At 34.7% G+C, this 20,985-nt stretch overlaps 2 protein-coding genes across 3 annotated transcripts; both read left to right on the top strand.

Moving 5' to 3' along the window:
* The first annotated feature begins 310 nt into the window (after positions 1–310).
* Positions 311–6,136, top strand: LOC106661116. Its single transcript, XM_014384319.2, has 12 exons — positions 311–432; positions 498–558; positions 2,393–2,575; positions 3,903–4,042; positions 4,130–4,284; positions 4,341–4,425; positions 4,488–4,701; positions 4,949–5,131; positions 5,199–5,404; positions 5,533–5,741; positions 5,810–5,924; positions 6,061–6,136. The coding sequence occupies exons 1-12, from the start codon at positions 379–381 to the stop codon at positions 6,121–6,123; spliced, it is 1,668 nt and encodes a 555-aa protein (XP_014239805.1). The 5' UTR covers positions 311–378; the 3' UTR covers positions 6,124–6,136.
* A 3,279-nt stretch (positions 6,137–9,415) lies between these two features.
* LOC106661232 (centromere-associated protein E-like) lies at positions 9,416–20,676 on the top strand. 2 transcript variants are annotated; one of them, XM_014384500.2, is made up of 9 exons: positions 9,416–10,022; positions 13,853–14,124; positions 14,204–14,286; positions 14,368–14,498; positions 18,495–18,611; positions 18,665–18,725; positions 18,789–18,964; positions 19,018–19,167; positions 20,042–20,676. In XM_014384500.2, exons 1-9 carry the CDS (start codon positions 9,676–9,678, stop codon positions 20,403–20,405), a joined length of 1,701 nt encoding a protein of 566 aa, XP_014239986.1. In that variant the 5' UTR covers positions 9,416–9,675; the 3' UTR covers positions 20,406–20,676. The 2 variants fall into 2 exon arrangements, with proteins under 2 accessions (XP_014239986.1, XP_014239985.1); XM_014384499.2 differs by having other exon boundaries at positions 9,417–10,022; positions 14,204–14,289; positions 20,042–20,675.
* Positions 20,677–20,985: the final 309 nt, after the last annotated feature.

Below are 20,985 nucleotides of genomic sequence, written 5' to 3'. Positions count from 1 at the left end.
GCACTATACTTCTCTATGCCAATGTAAACAAATTTTGATAGATTAATAAACAGATATTATCTTCAATAAATATAATAAATAACACGTTTTTCATTATTTTCCGAAAAAACAAGTCAAAAACTTCGGAAAATCCAAGTTGCTTGATTTTCTTTATGACAGTAAGACAGAAAAGTTCGTTGAAACTAAAATAAATCACCCAAAAGTTAGAGAAAAACTAAATTATTTACATACTTTTTAATCTGCATTTATTCAAATACAGTTTGTTTTTACTATGTTCATGCTAAAGATTGACCTTTGATCTTTCATATTTTAAGAATAAGCAGCTCTTCTGGTCAGATTTGTATCCAAATTGTTCCTGTTCGTATATTTCAAATCGCGATGATATTTTTAAATGTATTAATTGTATTGTGCATCGTCCAACCGATTTGTTATGTCAGTATACGATTATTTATTTTATATTAACAAAAAAGTATTTATTTTTTATATAATAATTATAGGGGGAAGAGAATGACCTTTCTCAAAACCGATTTTATAAGAACTCACTTGCAATAATGGAAGGTAAAATCAATTATTTACATTGCACTAAAATACCCTTATTATTTAAATAAGATACATTAAAAATATTAAACAATGGAATATCTATATCAGAGCTGATTTGAGAGAGAGGGATGAACAGCTTGAATATTGAAACTATTAAATCCATTATATTTAGTGGTCTATTGACCAAATAACTTCTTTCAATTGAATAATCTTTTTATGTTTTGGTTGAAATGAAAAAATGAAAAAGCTAGTCGTAGCTAACGAGCGGGATTCGAACACACGATCTTCGGCTCAATATGCCGATGCTCTACCACTTGAGCGATCGTGACTTTGATCCACTCGGACACCAACTCCCATCTCAACCTACTTACATAAATAGATTAATTAATTGATTGAAATTAAAACAACTAGTATTGTTGTTATTGACATTAATATTAAAAGTTTACTCTTATCTTGTTTGTTTTTTAATATTGTATTTTATTTTTGTTTTTATTTTTATTTATTTATTTATTTTTTATGGGCATCTGACAGCTTAGTCATTTCAGCCCCGAGCTCATGTGAAATACAACAACACACATTCAATATGCATTCACACAAATAAATACATTCACACCTGTATACATTGCATTCGTTCTATTTAGTAGATGGAGTACTCGATATTCCTCTATCAATCTGCATACAATAACAAACTAATCTAATTGGGGTCAGATGTTCCCATCTTTACTCATGGGTGTTGAGACCCATGAGGATCTTTAACGTCTGGACTTATCCCCAAGGGGACTTCTCAGATGCCTAGTGTTCTCGAAAGAACACCAGGAAGATTTTATGGACTTGTCACATCCCTTGGCTAGCAAGGTGGTAACCAAGTTCAGAAGTGCCCTAAAAAGGGCATACATGTTCCTTGAAAAAGGCAGTTTTGTGGTTTCCAGCACAGCCTTTCACCACCCCCGGAGAGATAGAGAAGGCACTCTATCTCCGGCTCCGGTTGGCTGGTACACTCCAGCTACGGTAAATTTGTTTACAAACCATGAGTCCAACCTCAATTAGTAGAGCCGCTTGGATACTCCACTCCCATGGATTAGTATTATTTTTAAGTCGGACTGATCGCCCACCTTGGAGGTTATACGAATCCCCTACTGATGCACCCGTTGCCTGAGGGGTGGGTTCAGTAACCCTCTAATTGGGGTCAATGGGGTACTTTTATAAATATTCCTCCATCGATCCAAGTCACATACACAGCTCAAGAGGTGATGGGGATGCTATTTCACCATCAGCCCCTCCCCATTCACTCTAATAAATACACTCATACAAAACAAAGAAACACAAATTTTAGATTGACGGCTATATACAATAAAAAATTCCCAATTCCCCTAAAAAGCTTAAAAAGCCCTAGGGAGCTTAAATCTCGCTACCGTATGTGAGAACCATTCTTAAATCCGGAGCCAAGGCACGGCACACCTCTATTATGTGGGACACATTGATCATCTTTCTACATGGCTCAAAAGCACGTGCCTGAGTATTTTCATTTTTCACCTATTTAAAAATAATTTATTAATTAATTTAAAAAACCTGAAATTTCTCATTGATTATTCTTTTATAACATAGTGTAAATAACAATATAAACAATTTATTGAAGCTAAACCGTCCTGGGGAAATGTGTAACTGCCAGGACCCTGATTTCTGCTGCTGAGGGGATTCCTGGGCTGCGGCCTATTCACTTCCCAGCCAGGCAGCTTTTTAAGGCGGAAAATTTCCCAAAGCAGTTGATCGCCTTTATAATTTACATATATTGAAAATCAATTTAAAAATTAAAAACTAAACCATTATCAATAAATGATTTGATTTTGTCTAGAATTGGTGATAGATGAGGTAGTAGAGGATGCAAACTTCATCGCACCAATCGGCATTAAAAAGTGGTACAAGTTGGGCTTGGCGCACCACAACTTAATTCTCGGCATCCAGGATAAGGAAATCAATCTGTTCACGCTATATAAGGGCGAGTCTAACACGGTGCATACCAATCAAAAGAGCCTTAGTAAGTAAATAATTTATTTTTAACATTTATTAGTTATTAAAACAGCTTGTTAATTAATACACGATAATCGATAAAAAGTAGAGCATTTTTTAAAATAATTACCTATATTAAATTGGGTTTTTAATTAAAAATATGTACTGAGTCATCATAACACGCATCAATTAATGTTGTTTGATCATCTCTAGTTATTCTCGTCTGCCTTTTTGTCTGTTTGATGTGTTTCAGCATTTAACCAAACTTTTGGAACCTGTAATAAGGCCGTACCAATTGGGAAACGTATAAAATGACAGAAAAAATGTTAAATTTGAAAATTTGTATAACAGACAAAGATAATTAAATAAGAGATAATACCGTACGTTCCTCACCTCACAGACCTTGACACAATATCTCATAACTAGAGTTGGATTTATATGCAATAAAAATCTTCAAATATGCCATATAACATAAACCATTAAAACCACAACCATGCAATACTATATGCACTTAATAAACTCTCAAATATGGCATATAATTTGCACGAAAAATATTAAAGCATGCCACATTTTTTTTTTTTTTTTTTTTTTTTTTAAGTCAACCTGCTATTTTAGAAAGAGATGGCATTCCATACATACCGCATGTTGTTTTTTTTTGTTTTTTTGACTAGGTTTACTAGGCTGATATGAAGATATGATATGAAGATACGATAGAGGACTGAGATTGATTTGATGAACTTGAGTCATAAAAGTTATTTTTCAGGAAAGGCAGAAAAATTCACATATAAGTTGAAAATACTGATTATTTTAATAGAATTCTATTGTGCCAGTTTGTTTACATTTTTGTTTCTGGAAAATCAAGTAGAATCAAATTTTAGGATCTTGTTTTGTTTTTGTTTTTTACCCCATCTCATGTTCTTAGTTGCCAAATTTATTTGTTTAAAGCAAACAAAAATGTTTCAAATTTGCAATATACTTATAGAATATCACTTATATAATATTCTTAAAATATGCAGAATAAATATTGAACAGAGGTACGATTTTGATAAATATCCATGATCATAAGGGTTAGCAAAAAGAATATGCAATTGCACATAAATACAGGCTTTACCCCCAGATTAATACCCGAATTAGGGGGGTATCGGTGGCCACAATGGTTTAAGCATTGACACGGCGCTCATCACCGTAAGGTGAAGGTCCCGGGTTCAAATCCAGCGGCCCTGGAACCCGACATACTTACAAACGTTTTTTTTTTCCAAAAACACCTACACCCTGAGGGTTTATACTTCTACTGTTACAAACCCTTATAAAAATTTAAAAAAAAAATTAACCAACTGTTAAAAATTATATTTCAGAATTTAAGGATAGTATTGTTGCGGCAGATATGTTCAAAATTAAGAATCACAACTTTCCTGATTTAGAGGGTTACATCTTGCTTTGCTTCAACAACCCTCGTCATGTGATACAGTGGTACAGAATCACAAATTTTCAACTTGTAAGTCCACAAGTTACTTTACAGAATTTTCATTTTTCCTTGTCCTGTCAGCTTTTTATAAACCAACTCGTTGGTTTGTAATTTTAGTTTTTAATGTGGGAATGGGAAAGGGAGAAAGAAATTGAGGATATTTTGTACTTTTCCACAACCGGCGTTGACAATAAACTACTGATTGCCGATAAAGGAGGGAATGGTGTGAATATATACCAGTTTGAAGTCACCTTCGACAGCCCACATGTCTGGTATTTTGAATATTATGATGATCACTATGCAAATGAGTGAATGAACACTGTTTTAGGTTTGTTGAAAACCTGCCGTTGCAAGGTCCTGTGAAAAAGCCGAGTATGAGTACAGGTAGTGATGTCTTCCTTTCTCTCTTTGAGGTAATATGCTCAAATCAATTTCAAGAAAGGAAAAACTAAACCGCCTTCGTTTTTCTATACAGAACGGTAAACTGGCCATTTTTACCCACGAGCTTTCCTGCTCGTCTAGCTCGGTCGGTAAATTTGTAAGAGTTCCAGTTAACCTGAGCATTCAATTGTCGAAACAGGCCGAATGGTTCACATCGAGGGGTACTACCTATCTGGCCACAAGTGGAGAAATTGCCACTATCTATTCCTTTGACAAGAATGGAACTGTGAAAATAGTCAGCACTTTAGGTAAACAAAATGTTTTTAATTATACATATTTAATTATAACAAAAGTCCAAGAAAAACACTGTATATACTAAAAAAATATATATATATTCTGCAATTTGATCATCTCAATTATATCATAAGATTATTATTAAAAAATAAATTTCAATCTTACACTATTTCTATATTTGTTGAACTGTCTTTAAACAAATTAATTTACTACACTCTCTTTATTTTTCTTATTTATTTACATAATATATTCAATAAACAGGCAGAGGACTTGAGCTGTTGATAATAAGAGTAAACAACAGAAAGAACGATGTGCTAATTTTGGGAAAATCCAAAGACGGAGAGGTGTCAGTTTTTGGATTTAGGGAAACCATGGATCAGAAATGGATTAAAATGGAGAGTCCTCGATGCCAAAAGATAGTGAATATAACAGAGATAAAGAAAAGTATTTTCAAATATTATAAGTCCTTGAGAATGACTGTTTTTTAAACAATTTTAAATCTTTTCCCCAGGAGAAGATTTACTTTCAGGTTGCATCGGAGGATTGAAATCATGGGATGGGGCGATTTATTTAGACACTTCTTACATACACGCTTTACTCTTTGCCAACCGAGCATACGAAGGCGAGCTTTTCTTCCTGCAGTTTTCCCTCCGCCCTGTTACAATTAGCCAGCTTGACACTGTATACAGGCTTGAGAAATATGGAAAGGATTTAGAGGTAATCAGTAACAAGTTCACATTTTGAATAATTTAATGTAAAAAGTTTCCTAAGAGCTAGAAGCTAAATAATAAACTTTTTATTAGATTGTAATAATTTAATTAATTGAAATAATAAAATGTCTAAAGGCAACTTGGTCAACATTGAAAATGTCGATAGACAAAACGATATTATCCGCGAGGAATTCTAGTTTGAATCAATTCTGTGAAGTTTCCAACGCTTTGGCCGATTTTGCCTTCAAAGTCACAGATTTCAAGTTGAGAATGGAAGCCTTTGACTGTACTTCAAAAGTTGACGGCCTAGCTATGGAAAGTGCTATACTGCCTGAAACAGAAAAGTAAATGCATATTACATTACATTTTAGAACTGTTTAATTATTAAATTTCATTTTCATTTCAATTTCAGATCCCAATCTATGATTCAATACGAAGACAATATTAGCGTGAATGTACAAGAAATTGAAATAGAAACTTACAAACCAGATTTCAAAGAAATCGTTAGAGATAGAATGCCAGGAAGTGTCAGTAAAATTTATCTATATGTCGTTATAATTGTTATTTTTGTAATTTTAACTGTTGTTCTCTTGTATTATGTTCTATGTAACAATAAGATAGAAAGTTTGTTTTTATAGTTTTGTCATAATTCTATGTTTACAGGAATTGACTGACTCTATAGCAGATATTTACAAAAGCCCCTTCAGTCCTAAACGAAGATATTAATTAATATCTTTATCAAAATTAAAATGAATTCAATAATCTACCAGTTATTAATACAATTGTTATTTCTGAAATGTATTAAAAAGATATGTTAAATATTTTCCTTATTTTTTTATTGCTTTATGAATTACCATAATCCTCCCACATAAACTTAAAAACATGAAATTGTATATAACGCAGACAATACAATCAACAAGAAAATATATTATAAAAAAAATTAAACATAGAAATTCACTCATCTAAGCATTACTATCATTATTTTGAGGTTATGAAAAATTTGGTTTTAGAATTAAGTTATAAGTTACATAAATTTGGATATATGTCATTTTAAAACTTAATTTGGGGCGTTGGTGGCCACAATGGTGGCAGACATACATTTTTTTTTTAAAACACTGGTGCCCCAAAGGTTTATATAACCTTGTAGTTGAAATACCCTCATAAAAAAAATACAAAAACCTATGAATTTTTAAAAGTTTGTTATTGGAACAGTTTCACTAGGTCTCAGTATTTTCTGCAGTGCTAAAACTCAATTCGTCCGTTTTGCTTATGGTCATTCAAGTACAAAGTACATATAGGCTAAAGAAGTCGAAATATATACATTAAAACACACACACACATGGAGAGAGAGAGAGAGAGAGAGAGAGAGAGAGAGAGAGAGAGAGAGAGAGAGAGAGAGAGTGAAAATGAGAGCATTTGTGAGAGAGAGGGAGATTTTTAGACAAAGACGAGACTGGGCAGAAATGAATGAATAGTGTTTTATTTAAAAATTATCTTACAAAATACCACTTGACTGGCATGTGTAGGTTGACCATTGATCAGGTATGATGAATCTTCAGTCATATCACCATCTAGGCCTCACAACAATATTTGACAATAATTTCACACCAGTTGGTAAATATGTTCTGTTCTACCTGTCTCTTCTAGACATTATCGACATTGGTTATTTGTTGATAGTTACATTTTTTTAAGTTGGTTACTGATGTATGACCTGTAAATATACCAGTTAGAGTTTTTAATTCCGTTTTGTTAGGGAATTTTCTCTTTTTCATACTGGGTTGTTTTTACTCAGAAGAGGAAACTTGATCACATGAGGCAAATAACACTCAATAACACCATGATAGAAATAAAAAAAGAAGTCAAAATCTGGGCATCCCATTAGATAAAACACTACCATTTAAGGAACACATCAGCTCTACCAATCGAAGGTGACGCGAGCTTTGATGGTGTGCAGAAGAATAGCGGGAAGGAACTGGGGATGCAGACCAGAAACCCTGCTATGGATGTACACATACAGAGCTATAGCCAGTGCTGATAAAGCAGCACAAGTAACTAAAAGAAAAGAACTCACAAAACTACAGAGACTTGCATGCATCTGTATAACGGGAGCAATGAGAACATGTCCTACAATTAGCATGGAAAAAGGAACTGGGATTAATCCCCCTACACCACGTGGTAAGGACAGCGCAGAAAACTATCATTAATTTTACCAAAGAGAAACCTCCAACAGGAATAAAACTAAAATGGAAAGATAGCAACAAACTATGGAAATGCCATCCAATACTCATGGCCCCAAAGAAAACATGAACAGGAAAATGGGAATGAGAGGAAAAGACCTCTTTTAAGAATGGCACCATCCTTTGGTACACAGATGAATATAAAACACAAGAAGGTATAGAGGCAGGAATATTTGGACCTGGAACCAAATACTTGAACCCATGGAAAAATACACCAGTATCTTCCAAGCTGAGATTCATGCAATCGAAAGATGTACCCAACTCAACCTAAGTGAAGGGTACAAAAACAAGGATATAGCTATCAGTCAGATAGCCAAGCGGCCATCAAAGCACTAAGCTCAAATATCATTAGTTCTAGGATGGTGCTGAACTGCAAAACCAAACTAAACATATTAGGTATGCAGAACAAAGTCAAGCTCTGCTGGGTCCCATGATGCATGGGAGTAGAAATCAACGAGAAAGCAGATATCCTTGCTGGGCTACACCGCTGACAGGACCTGAACCCTTCTGTGACATAGGAATCCACACTATTAACAAGTATCTCAGACAGAAGGACAAAAAGAAAATCAAGGAACAATGGAATTCACTCATTGGACACAGGCAATCCAAGAATCTTCTAACCAATTTCAGAAGGAAAGAAATTACAGAATGTGTCAAGGGAAGCAGGAACAAACTGCGAATCCTAATAGGATTCCTAACAGGGCACTGCAAGTTAAACAGACACTTAAAGAAGATTGGAATAATCCAAAATGGCACATGCAGATTCTGCAAAGAGGCAGAAGAGACACAAACACATTTACTAACAAACTGTGGAGCTACACTGGCCCACAGGAGGAAATGTTTTGGAATGTATAATGTGACCATAGAAGAGCTTCAACCATTGAAACCGGGCCTTCTAATCAAGTTTCTTGATGAAATAGGACTCACCAATGTGCTTTAGGCAGAGCACGGGGATACAATAACTCTTACAGGGCGCAGTATACTATACCCTGAAATTATATCTTCATCTACATCTAGGGAATTCTCTCATTTTCATGCTGGGTTGTTTATGCGAGTAGTCTTTCTGCTTGCCTCATGCCTGTTTTGCATGGTTTTTTAGTTACCCAAGATTCAAATTTTTTTTGGATACAAGAAGTTACAGTTTTTGTTCCCCTAGTACTGCATAGTTACTTTATTTTAGTTGATCATTGATCATAATTAGTTTTCTTGTACATCCTTTTTATGAGGTATAACAACTGACAAAATACCATTTGACTGATACATGTAGGTTGACCATTGATCAGATATGATTCTTCAGTCATATCACACTTTAGGCCTCATAACAATATCTGACAATTTTACTCCAAATCATAGATATGTTCTGTGGTTCCTGTCTCTTCTAGGCATAATCGACATTGTTGTTTTTTGAAGTTGGTTACTTTAGTATGACCTGTAAATATACCAGTTAGTTTTTAATTCCTTTCTGTTAGGGAATTCTCTCTTTTTCGAGTAGTGCTTGCCTCATGCCTGTTTTGCATGGTTCTTTAGTTATCCAAGATTCTGTTCTTTTTTTCATGTGATAATGATGAATATGGATAGTAGAAGTTTGGGTTTTTGTTCCCCAAAGCAGCCTGTTATATTAATAGTTAATTCTTAAGTTTATTTGATCATTGGTCATAATGTCTATAACGGTTCTGGAGGGCGATTGTTATAAATCGATATGGAAAGGCAGGTTCCTTTGTTATCTGCTCAAGTTTTTTGTTTTTTTAATTTGATATATCGATAAGTTTTTAAATATTGCTGTTTGCTAACAATAGTTGTGACTTTTGACCCGGTATGCCGCAAACGGCCCTCCTACTGCAGGTACCAGTACCGTACTACCGTTACTGTATAGTTCAGCTTGTCTGGACAGATGTCACCGCGGTTTGTGATGACCTCTGAGATCAGAAGCTAGGACTTCAGGCATAGATTTTGCCGCGCGGAGGTTAAAAAGTGAAATAGTTTTAAATCTCTCTCTCTTTGATTTGAAGCGATTGTTTGTATAAATGTCGTGAAACGTTCGATGAGCGAGGATCTGCCGGAGGAGATTTCGCGTCTGGACAGGGAGCTGGACGATTTCGAGGCGAAAATGGGAAAGGAGAAGGTGCACAACTGCGAGTTCCCCGTCCACAGGTGCTACTGCGCCGGGGAAGACGAAGAGGTCTGCAAGACTCTCGTCCGGAGGGCCCAGCCGGTCAAAGATCCTACGCCGAGGAGGAAGCAGAAGAGTCCCGAACGACCTCGGACGCAGCGGCCCATCCGGAAGGACTCTGCGTCAGTCCTGAAGACGGACATCTCGCCCAGGAAGAAGCCCAAGGAGGTCTACGACGTAGAAAACGCAAGAGTCACCGTGGAAGTCAACCGAGAGAAGTATTTCCTTTTTTTTCTGCCTAGTTTTAAATTATGATCAATCTGATTGATCTGTCTACAACATTATTAACAATAAGATCAGAGTGTGATGGTGATGTTTGGAGACTAGGAAGTGGGGTTTTTGCTCCACAGGTACTGCAGCCTTTGGTTTATTTACCTTAAGGGCACGGCAGCAGGAGTCTTCGGGGTGAACCCAAAGACCGAACTGACGGTAAACCTTGGTAAATATCCTACAGTTCTCCAATCTGAAATCATAGTGATTGATTACAACGCGCCAGAAAAATAATAAAGCTGGGCATACATTCCCGGAAGATGGGCATTTTATCTGACAGAGGCAGCACTAAAGGCAATAGCCTCATGCGAGGTGAAGGCAAAGAGGTTTGGAACTGCACAGAAGTGATGCTAGTGACCTGACCGTGGCATGGGTTCCTGGGCACCAGTGTTGGGCAAAAATTAGTCATGTCTAATGATTAATGATTGGTCACTCAGACCATTAGTCATGATTGGTAGTAAGCGACTAATTTAGTCATTAGTCACCATATGTGATTGATGGGTAAATTAGTCATGACTAGTAATTAAATACGAGGCATGACTAATTTAGTCACAATATAGTTAGTCATGACTAAATTTCGATAAATCTTCTTTAAATGGGTGCTCAAAAATTGAAAAATACACAACTTCACTTTAAAAAAAATTTCTAACAGAAATTAATTTTATCAAAACGAAAATCTTCAACACCTTATTTAACAAAAATCAATCTTCTAATTATAGGTAAAACTACGTCGTTATGAAAAGCCAAAAAATAATGATAATAATAATAATAATAAAAAAATAAAAAAAAAATTTTTTAGAACAAGCTACGCTTTGAAAAGTAAATATGTTTACATAACCGATCAATGGAAAAAATATTTCTTTTAATTAAAATTTATTCCACTTGAAAGGAGTGATTTCTACATTATTTGGAAAATACACCATCTGGGGTCTTGATTGTAATAAAATAGATATGTAGAATGTAACTTTTCGTTTATGATAACACTTTTTGAAGGTTGTCCTTCTACGACTCTAATCTCAAAATTTTTATCCGGAGTCTGTTGGATTGTGGTAAGTTGTTCATTGTAGACAGAGTGGGGCAAAATCTAACTAATTGAATCATGATTAAGAATTTTTATTGAAGTTTAATCATGATTGAATTAGTCATGAGTAAATTAATCATTGTATGATTTAGTCATACCTCTTGATAGAATTAATCATGGCTAAATCATATAATGATTAATTTACTCATGACTAATTCAATCATGATAAAACTTCAATCAAAATTCTTAATCATGATTGAATTAGTTAGATTTTGCCCAACTCTGCTGGGCACTGGGGGTATAGAGGCAAGGGAAAAAGTTGACATGTTGGCCAAAAAGGGGGCCAACATGGACTCTCTGGGTCCTGAACGTGCCTTAGCATCCTGCCATAAAAGAAGATACGTCTTAAAATGGATCCTTCATGAGTACAAAACCTGGTGGAACAACACCACAGGTATTAGGCATGCAAAGAAAATCATGGAAGAACCTACGGCAAAAGTTACAAAAGAATTACTGGAAGGAAACCGCAACCGAACCAGAATTCTTCCTGACGGATATTGCCACTTAAGAAAGCACATGCACTAGATAGAACAGGCAGAAGAAACACAGTGCAGATACTGCCAGGAACAGGAAGAGACCACAGAACACATTTTATGTTTCTGTGAAGGTCTAAATAAGTGCAGGTTCTTGCAACTAGGAAAAGAAAAACAACAAGCAAGATCCTACTCTAAGAAGCCGCTGGCAAAGCTATGGAGGCTGATTAACAACCTGAAGCTGGTCAGTGAGTTATAAATAATGGGGAGAACAATAGATCTATTCAGGTTGAGATACAGTACGTCTTGTGGCCACCTCTTTTCTCCCTATTCCTATCCTTATCCTTAAGATGGACAAGTGGAATTCGCTTAATGCTGAGCAAAGGTTCGGCTTATCCGGTTATTCACCGAGCAACAATATTCGGTGCTTGCCTCGCTCAGCTTATTTTCGGTTTGTCTGCGTCAAAGTGCACGAATATTTGTGAAGTAGCCAAACTCAAAGCATCCACCTGGTGATACCAGCTCAGGCTTGGTTCTGAGGATAAATATGCCTCCGGAGTCTGCAGTGACTAGTTAGCAGTCTAACTATTATTCTAATCCTGACATGTCCTAGATTTAGTAGTTCTGCTTAGTTCCTGTGATGGTGCTTTAATAAACTTTTCGCATTCCTCTCTCCTGGTGTACAGTCCCTTTAAACCAAAAGCCCATGTTTGATGGATCAACGTTTGCCACAAAAAGGTTCAGGGCCAATAGGTGTCTTCAACAAACTTTCCTTGACTAATTTATCATCTTCATTGTCCCCCTACCTTGCGTGCCCTGCTAATCAGACATTTTTGTTGTTTTCCCAATCTGACAGGGCTCTACGCAATCCCAAATGACTCTGGACTTTACCGCTGATGCGGTAATTGTCCTCAGGTTTTAATCTCCTTGGCACAGTGTTCAAAAGCCACAGTATCCACTCGAATGACAGTGGCATATTGGCCAAGGCTTATATGAATTTTAGTCCTTGGTTTATTTCCATAAATGCCAGCTTCTGACCCCTTGGTTTTGTATCCATCTGTATACTAGATATGGGCACCATCAACTGTGTGCCCTGGGACCCAAACAGTAGTATTATGTTGTCCCCAATGTCTGTCAGGGAGGAATGACCTGAGTATGGTGCCTAGACTAACTAAATATTTTACCATCAGCCCTTCCGTACTTTACATTCACTTTAATAAATATGCTCAATCTCATGTAATACAAAAACATTGCTGACAATAACTATATCAAATAGAGCAATCTCCAAAAATTGGAACAGAACACAAAGAGTCACTGCCATGCTCAAGTACAATTCTCATATTAGCTCTAGATGGAGCAATGAACTAACATCCATCGGTACATGTCATGCATTAAGCAGCCTTTTTCTGTATATTGAACAAAAATATGGACTTTTGCCCAAAAGTAAATGTCACTGTGAACCTCACTTGGCCTTAACTGGATGAGAACGATCATTCTTCTATGATTCAGATCTTATTTTATATATTACCAGCTCCAGGTTCATATCTTCTCTATTGATAGGTTGAAAAATTTCAAGATCTCCGTAGTTGAAACCTTTATTCAATTTAGTAAAGTACATTGACCTTTCGGGCTCCTGGTCCATCATCAGAAACCAAACATAGAGAAATCCTTCAGATTAGGAATAATACCATGAAATTTCTCTATTTTTAGTTTCTGATGATGGGCCAGGAGCCCGAAACGTCCATGTAATTTACTAAATTGAATAAAGGTTTTCAACCACGAAGATCTTGGAATTTTTCAACCTATCAATAGATTCAGATCTTTTGAAAGGCCACCCATCAAGCGCTCTTGATATTTAAGAGCTTTTCTGCTTATCTGGCCTATAGATTTTCTTTAGATAATATTTTTTCCATGCCCTTGTGTAAAATAAAAGCTTTAATGAAACTTTTACACATTTTTTTAAAATTTTTGTGAGATTTTAGATGAGATGTACTTCTTACCCTGCATTTTTGCCATTAGCAATAGAAAGAAAATTATGGCCTGGCTGAAAAACTTTCGATCTGGAAAATACAGTGATCTAATGGAACAATTCCAATAACATACTTTTAAAAATTCATGGATTTTATTTTATTTATTTATTTTTTCATACAACATTGTGGTGAATTTATGAACCTGTAACTCGATTGTATATTATTTTTTAAAAACGCTTTGGGTATTTTTTCAGATCCCACTCGCCTCCGATCCGTTTGGACAAACGTAATACACAAAAGGACGATGTTCGAGATGATTGTTCAGAAGGGCGGGATAAATCAAAGAAAAAACGCTGGGCTGAAATCCTCAAGGAGCAGAACGCCATTGGTAAACGGCGGCTGTCCAACAAAGGCACACAGGCGGATGAAAACACAAACAGGGACGTCATACAACAACACAACTGTCCTTTTACCGTTGAAGCTACTTCAATTCTCAATGAGCTAAAAAAGAAGTCAAGCATAAATGGTATTTTTAATTTTGTCTTGTATACAAGATAACAAACATGATAGATAACAGAAACATATTTGTTTGTTGCTTATTACAGAAAAACACGAGCTGCAATTTCTTCTGAGCGACTTAGAAAAAATAGTTAAAAAGTTGGAGAAGAGAATCCCTACAAAAAGCAAAGTGGTATTATTTTTATTTGCACTATTTTAAACAGTATGACATTTTGTTTTAAACCTTTATGTTTTATTAATTAAATCTAAGGATACTCATCAGAGGCGAGAAGAGGATTTTAATAAGCACATTGAGAAGTCTTACCACAATTTGGAAGCGTCTTGCAAGCAGCTGGAAGAATCTTGCATGAGGTTGAAAGGAGAGCGAGACACTCTCAAAGAGTAAGTATTTATAATTTGCAAGTTTCATATAGAGCAGGGTGGCGTATCTCATTCAATTATTTAAAATTAGATAGGTAGTATGTAGTAAATACTGAACATTTTATTTCCTTTTTGTGAAACATGCAACATACGAAATCGTTAACACAGCTGTAATATGAGCTGCCTGTGCCATTCGATAACTTATCAAATAAAACACTTTCTGTGAGTTTTCATTAATTGCATTTTAATGAAGGTTTGAGAAGCAACCAGTTCAATGCGCTTCCTCATGAAAAATCAGTCTGTTTCCCCCGGCGTCTGTCAGCCTCTACAAATCCCAAATCTAAGTATCTGTGGTACACTTAGCCGTTTTAGATATTCCACTTACACTGGCTGTTTGACGTGCACCTATTCTGAGATTTATAAAATTCGAGCATGCTGGATCCTGCTTAGGTGCTTCTTCATCTGAAGGTAGTTCTTCATTCGGCTTGTCTTCAGTAATGTCCTCATCGGAAGGTTATCCTTCTGCCTCATCAATTTTGGAGCATTACGACTGTGTACGTGATGGAAACACGGCGAGCTTCGTCAGAGATCATGATTGGAGTAAATAACCGATCAATGAAACTGACACAAATAGATAGTTCACTCACGAGAGTTTGAGCTTGAATCACATTTGCTAGAAATAGATAGATAGATAAATGTCTTTATTATTTACAATCTTGTTAAATAATGTTATTATGCTCTACAAAAGTAGACATTCAGTGCCACTGGTTGTGCAAACCGTTGTGGGTGAGTTGACCTTGCGACCTATTACATTTCTTTTATTTCATAATTAAAAAATTCTCTTTTAAACTAATAGCATTACATTACAGTTAAAGTTTCATTGACAGAATAATAATATCAAACTAAAGACTTTAGGGCTAATTTACAATTGTACATAAATCATATTCCTTTTTAAACAATTACTAAATTCTTTTACACTTCATACCAATGTAAAACCATAATTTAAATAATATAGTGAAGATAAAGTAAATCAAACCAAAATAAAACAAAAGTTAATAACAATTATCTCTTTTTTTTTTACATAATTCATTTTTGACATAATTTTTCCAATCCGAATTTGCAGATTCCGTTTTCATTCCATGTATGTTATAAGCCAGAATATCCAGCATTCTGTGTTTTAGCTGCTATCTTGCCCCTCTATGGTCCGAGCTTGTGGAGTTCGCCTTGCGTGAGAGTTGCTCGTTCTCTTGTGGTCCTGACTCATAAGCAAATCGTTTGAGAGACTCTTTAATACTTGTACTATCTACTGACAACTCGTTTTCCTGTGTGGTCTCTGGTGCCCTTCGATAGGGAAACTTTTTTCTGGTGGAGAGTTCATAGGCGTTTAAATTCAAAAAATTCTAATTCATTTAAATTTGCCTATGAGCCTATGCCTAAAAAACGTGCCTATGAGCCTTTTACATTGCAAAACACAATAAAAAATTTTTCTATTTTTTGGGTTTTTTTTTGCATTTTTTTTAATACATTAAAAACGTGCCTACGAGCCTTTTTTATGTTTATTTCCTCCTTAAAGCTGCTGTTTACATGATTCCTTAGTTGTTTCTGATATTGGCTCTCTAATTATCAGCTTATCGTATCTGATTACCACATATTTGCTATCCGCCAGTGCTTTTAAAAGTTGGGAGCGCAGCATTTTTCTTTTTTCCCTTACCAGCTTTGGGTAATCTTCGGAAATAAAAATATTAGTCCCTTTCAATTTAGCCGATGGCCTTAGGATTGATATTTTTGTTTTGTATTTGACCATCCCAATTAGGATTGGTTGCCAGTTGTCTTCTTTGGAGTTTCCCAGTCTCCTCACAAAATCGAAATCATCTGGTGTGATATTCAAGTCCATTTTTTCATTTAGTATGTTTCATACAAAAAATTCTACTTCATTTAAATCTGCCTATGCGCCTATGCTTAAAAAAAAACATGCCTATGAGCCTTTTACATCGAAAAAGGCAACAAAAAAATTTTATATTTTTTTTTTTGCATTTTGTTTGATAAATACGTAAAAAAACGTGCCTACGAGCCTTTTACATTGAAAAAGACAAATTTTATTTTGATTGGCCTTAGGATTAATATTTTTATTTTGTATTTGACCAGCCCAATTAGGATTGGTAGCCAGTTGTCTTCTTTGGAGTTTCCCAGTCTCCTCACAAAATCGAAATCATCTGGTGTGATATTCAAGTTCATTTTTTTTTCATTTATTATGTTGCATACAAAAAATTCTACTTCATTTAAATCTGCCTATGCACCTATGCCTAAAAAAACATGCCTATGAGCCTTTTACATTGAAAAGGACAATAAAATTTTTTTCTATTTTTTTTTTTTTTTGCATTTTGCTTGATAAATACGTAAAAAACGTGCCTACGAGCCTTTTACATTGAAAAAAAAAAACAATACAATTTTTTCCAATTTTTTTGGGGTGTTTTGCATTTTTCTTGAAAAATACGTTAAAAAAACGTGATATACAAGCCTTTTACATCGAAAAAGACAATAAATTTTTTAATTAATAAATAAATAGACAATAAATTTTTTGCTGTTTGCATGATTCCTTAGTTGTTTCTGATATTGGCTCTCTAATTATCAGCTGGTGGCACAGCATTTTTCTTTTTTCCCTTACCAGCTTTGGGTAATCTTTGGAAATAAAAATATTAGTTCCTTTCAATTTAGCCGATGGCCTTAGGATCAATATTTTTATTTTGTATTTGACCAGCCCAATTAGGATTGGTTGCCTGTTGTCTTCTTTGGAGTTTCCCAGTCTCCTCACAAAATCGAAATCGTCTGGTGTGATATTCAAGTCCATTTTTTCGTTTATTATGTTTCATACAAAAAATTCTACTTCATTTAAATCTGCTTATGCGCCTATGCCTAAAAAAACATGCCTATGAGCCTTTTACATCGAAAAAGACAAAAAATTTTTTGATTTTTTAGGTTTTTTTTGGCTTTTTCTTGAAAAATACGTAAAAGAAACGTGACCTACAAGCCTTTTACAGTAAAAAAGACAATAAAATTTTTTTCAATTTTTTTTCCCCCATTTTCTTGAAAAATACGTAAAAAAACATGACCTACAAGCCTTTTACATCGAAAAAGACAATAAATTTTTTGGGGTGTTTTTTGCATTTTTTTTTAAATATGTAAAAAAATTGCCTACGAACCTTTTTTTAATGTTTATTTCCTCCTGAAAGCTGCTGTTTACATGATTCCTTAGTTGTTTCTGATATTGGCTCACTAATTATCAGCTTATCGTATCTGATTACTGCATATTTGCCGTCCGCCCGTGCTTTTACAAGTTGGGGGTGCAGCATTTTTCTTTTTTCCCGTACCAGCTTTGGGTAATCTTCGGAAATAAAAATATTAGTTCCTTTCAATTTAGCCGATGGCCTTAGGATCAATATTTTTTTTTTGTATTTGACCAGCCCAATTAGGATTGGTTGCCTGTTGTCTTCTTTGGAGTTTCCAAGTCTCCTCACAAAATCGAAATCATCTGGTGTGGTATTCAAGTCCATTTTTTTTTCATTTATTATGTTGCATACAAAAAATTCTAATTCATTTAAATTTGCAAATGTATGCGATAACCCAAGAAGGATTATGTTTTTTTTTACTTCCCTTTCCACGGCGCATACTCGCTGATCAATGTAGTTCATTTTTTTTTCTATTTCATTTATTATTATTATTTCATTTTTTCTATTTCATTTATTATATTATATTTATTTCATTTACCAGCAATGGACTGCAGAATCAGCAATGAAATTCCTAAAAATCTATCGTCTAATCCCCATCTCCCTGTGCAAAAAATAAACCTAGAATGAATAAATTAAAAAAAAAATTTTTGTTTACAGTAATCATTATTATTAGTATTTTAATTTTATTCATTCATTCTATTTTTATTTGTGTAATTATTAATATTTCTTGAATTTCCTCACAGACCCTTCCGGTTAGCTAGAGAATTACTATTTTGTCTCTTGTTTACAGAGAACTTCTCAAGAAGAATACAGAATTGCAAAAAGCACTCCTGAGGGAGATTGAGTTTAAAAATAAGCTCAATGAGGCCAACAATTCGGCTGAAGCGATGTCGCAGAAAATTGAAAAGTGAGGATCTGATATTAACTTCTGTTAGAATGCGTCTCATTGCTGTTTTTCAGATATTCAGATTCTATGAGGGAGCTGACAAATAAGTTTTCACAGCTGCAAGAGGAGACTAAAGTATTTTAATAATTGATAACAACCTGGGGTTTATTTTTAATCTAATATATTTTTGTTAAATAGGAATTAGGGAAGTTACAAAGGCAGGTCTTTGAGATGTCATCAGAGCTAAAGACAGCTTCGCAAGAACGTGAATCGCTTAGAACTGAGCTTGAATTGATAAAACTTGAAAGAGACAAGATGAAAGTCCTTCTCAACCTTAAGGACCAAGAGCTAGCCCAGTTGAAAAATGATGTCCTGTATGTTGAGGTTATTATAGTGTGAACATATTTTATTATTTGGTCTGTTGTAGATTGGTGGGAGATAATGTGACAGGTCAGGCAAAAGTCGATTTCCCTCAAAATGAGCTGACTGACGTGAACACAACCGGGGGAAGCAAAGCTTCAAGATTCTTCTGTTCATCACCGAACACAACATCATCAGAAGATAGCCCACTTACTAAGTAAATCTATATTGTATTAACATTTTTAATACTAAAGAGGTGTACCATGATTCTATCCTTGTCTATGCATGCTTTCTGGTTGTTTTGATATTTTTTAAAATATTAAAGAAATTTAGGGACACAAGAACACTGCAAAATACCGAAAAGCAAGTAGCAGACAAAACTTCAAAATGTAAACCATGACAGTTCATATGCTGTTTGCTCAATGTATATTTATTTTTGTTGACTAGATGACAATTGTGATTCAAATTCTTTTGAAGTTTGGGATGCTTGGTCAGGTAGATGTGGAAAGTAAAAGAAAAACTTCGTTTTTAAGTATGCCAATGTTTCGTCAAATTTATTGACATCTTCAAGGCAGGCTAAGGGCAGAAAGACAGATTTGATTCTAGTATAAAAAACGTTTAGAATTATTGCAGTAAGGGTGCCAATGTGTCATACCTAGATTATATTCCTTAAATATTTTTGACTTTTACAAAATTTTAAAATGTTATGTCGAGTATATTTCATTTAAGCCATTAATATATTTTTACATTTTTATGTACATTGTAGAGGGGTAGCACAAAACTCATCACACTCTGATGAGGACTGTTTCTGCGACTGGTTCTGTTGTAGAAAGGTTTAAAATGATAAAGAACATAAAGAAATCCTATCTTTTTTGCTGGGGAAAACAAAAGTTGTCCTTTAAGAGAGGTGGTCGCTATAGAGGGATGAGTGCCTGTTAAACGGGGTTTCACTATTTTTTTTATTTTTTTTTCAACACAATTTGATCAAAACAAATATGTTCTTGTTTTTGTTTTATTCTCCTTCTTTACTCCATTATGGATTATTTTAGCTAAATTGTTTTTAATCCAAGCTAATAAGATTTGTTCGGCAGGTCTTGGCAAAAGCTCAGTTGTATCGCCCCGAGTGGAGGAGGGGACAACAGGACGGTAATGCCAGTTCGAAAAGAGATCAAGACGAAGAAGAAGACAAGGGAGAAAAAGCCGGAAGAATTATCTCACGTCGTCACTCAGGTCTTCTCACTCCACCAGACATCCCCTGAAAGGCTCAGCTCGCTTAAAAACGAGCTCAAGGAGCTCTTTGCTGAGATGAAGCACCAGGCGGAGCTTGCTGTCGACCAAGAGGATATGACGAGTACCAGCGAGATTTTCAAGCTTACACACGGCTCTTCTTGGACACAGCTCTCCGACACGTCTCATTCTCATAGCATCTCAGCAGACTCGAGCGATGTCTCCTGATAGCAATGTTTTTATTTGTTTGTTACAAATAAAAAAGGGTTTTTTAGTCACCCATAATGTTTATTTTTAATATCTGATTATACATATATTATTATTACTGCATTTAGATTTTTATATATTTTTGTAAATTATACTTGTCTAAAAGACATATGTATGTATTGTAAAATTTAAATAATTTAGGGAATCAATTGTTTCACAATGGATCAATTTTACTGTTACCTCTTCTTTCTTTTTTTTTTAAATTTTTGTTTGATCCATGAATGCACAAAAATATTTTAACAATTTAATTTGTACAAAATTGTGCTTATGAAATTAATATTTATGTATCAAGTTTGATGTATCTTAAAAAAAAATTATGGAATCAATTGTTTCTACCTTTGTTTTTAATTTTTGTTGGATCCATGAATGCATAGAAATTATTGTAACAGTTTAATTTGTATGAAATTGTCCTCCGGAATTAATATTTATGTATCAAGTTTGATGTATGTATTAAAAAAAACCTTGCTAAGAATAAAAATTAAAGTCAAACTATATATTTTTTGTTTTTAAAAGTAATTTTTCTATAAAATTAATAGGTGAA

The sequence above is a fragment of the Cimex lectularius genome, unplaced genomic scaffold (assembly GCF_000648675.2).
Source record: "Cimex lectularius strain Harlan isolate CLEC.00 unplaced genomic scaffold, Clec_2.1 scaffold47, whole genome shotgun sequence".
Classification (NCBI taxonomy): Eukaryota; Metazoa; Arthropoda; class Insecta; order Hemiptera; family Cimicidae; genus Cimex; species Cimex lectularius.
The sequence above is the reverse complement of the archived record's forward strand: the minus strand, read 5'-3'. Positions and strand labels throughout refer to the sequence as shown.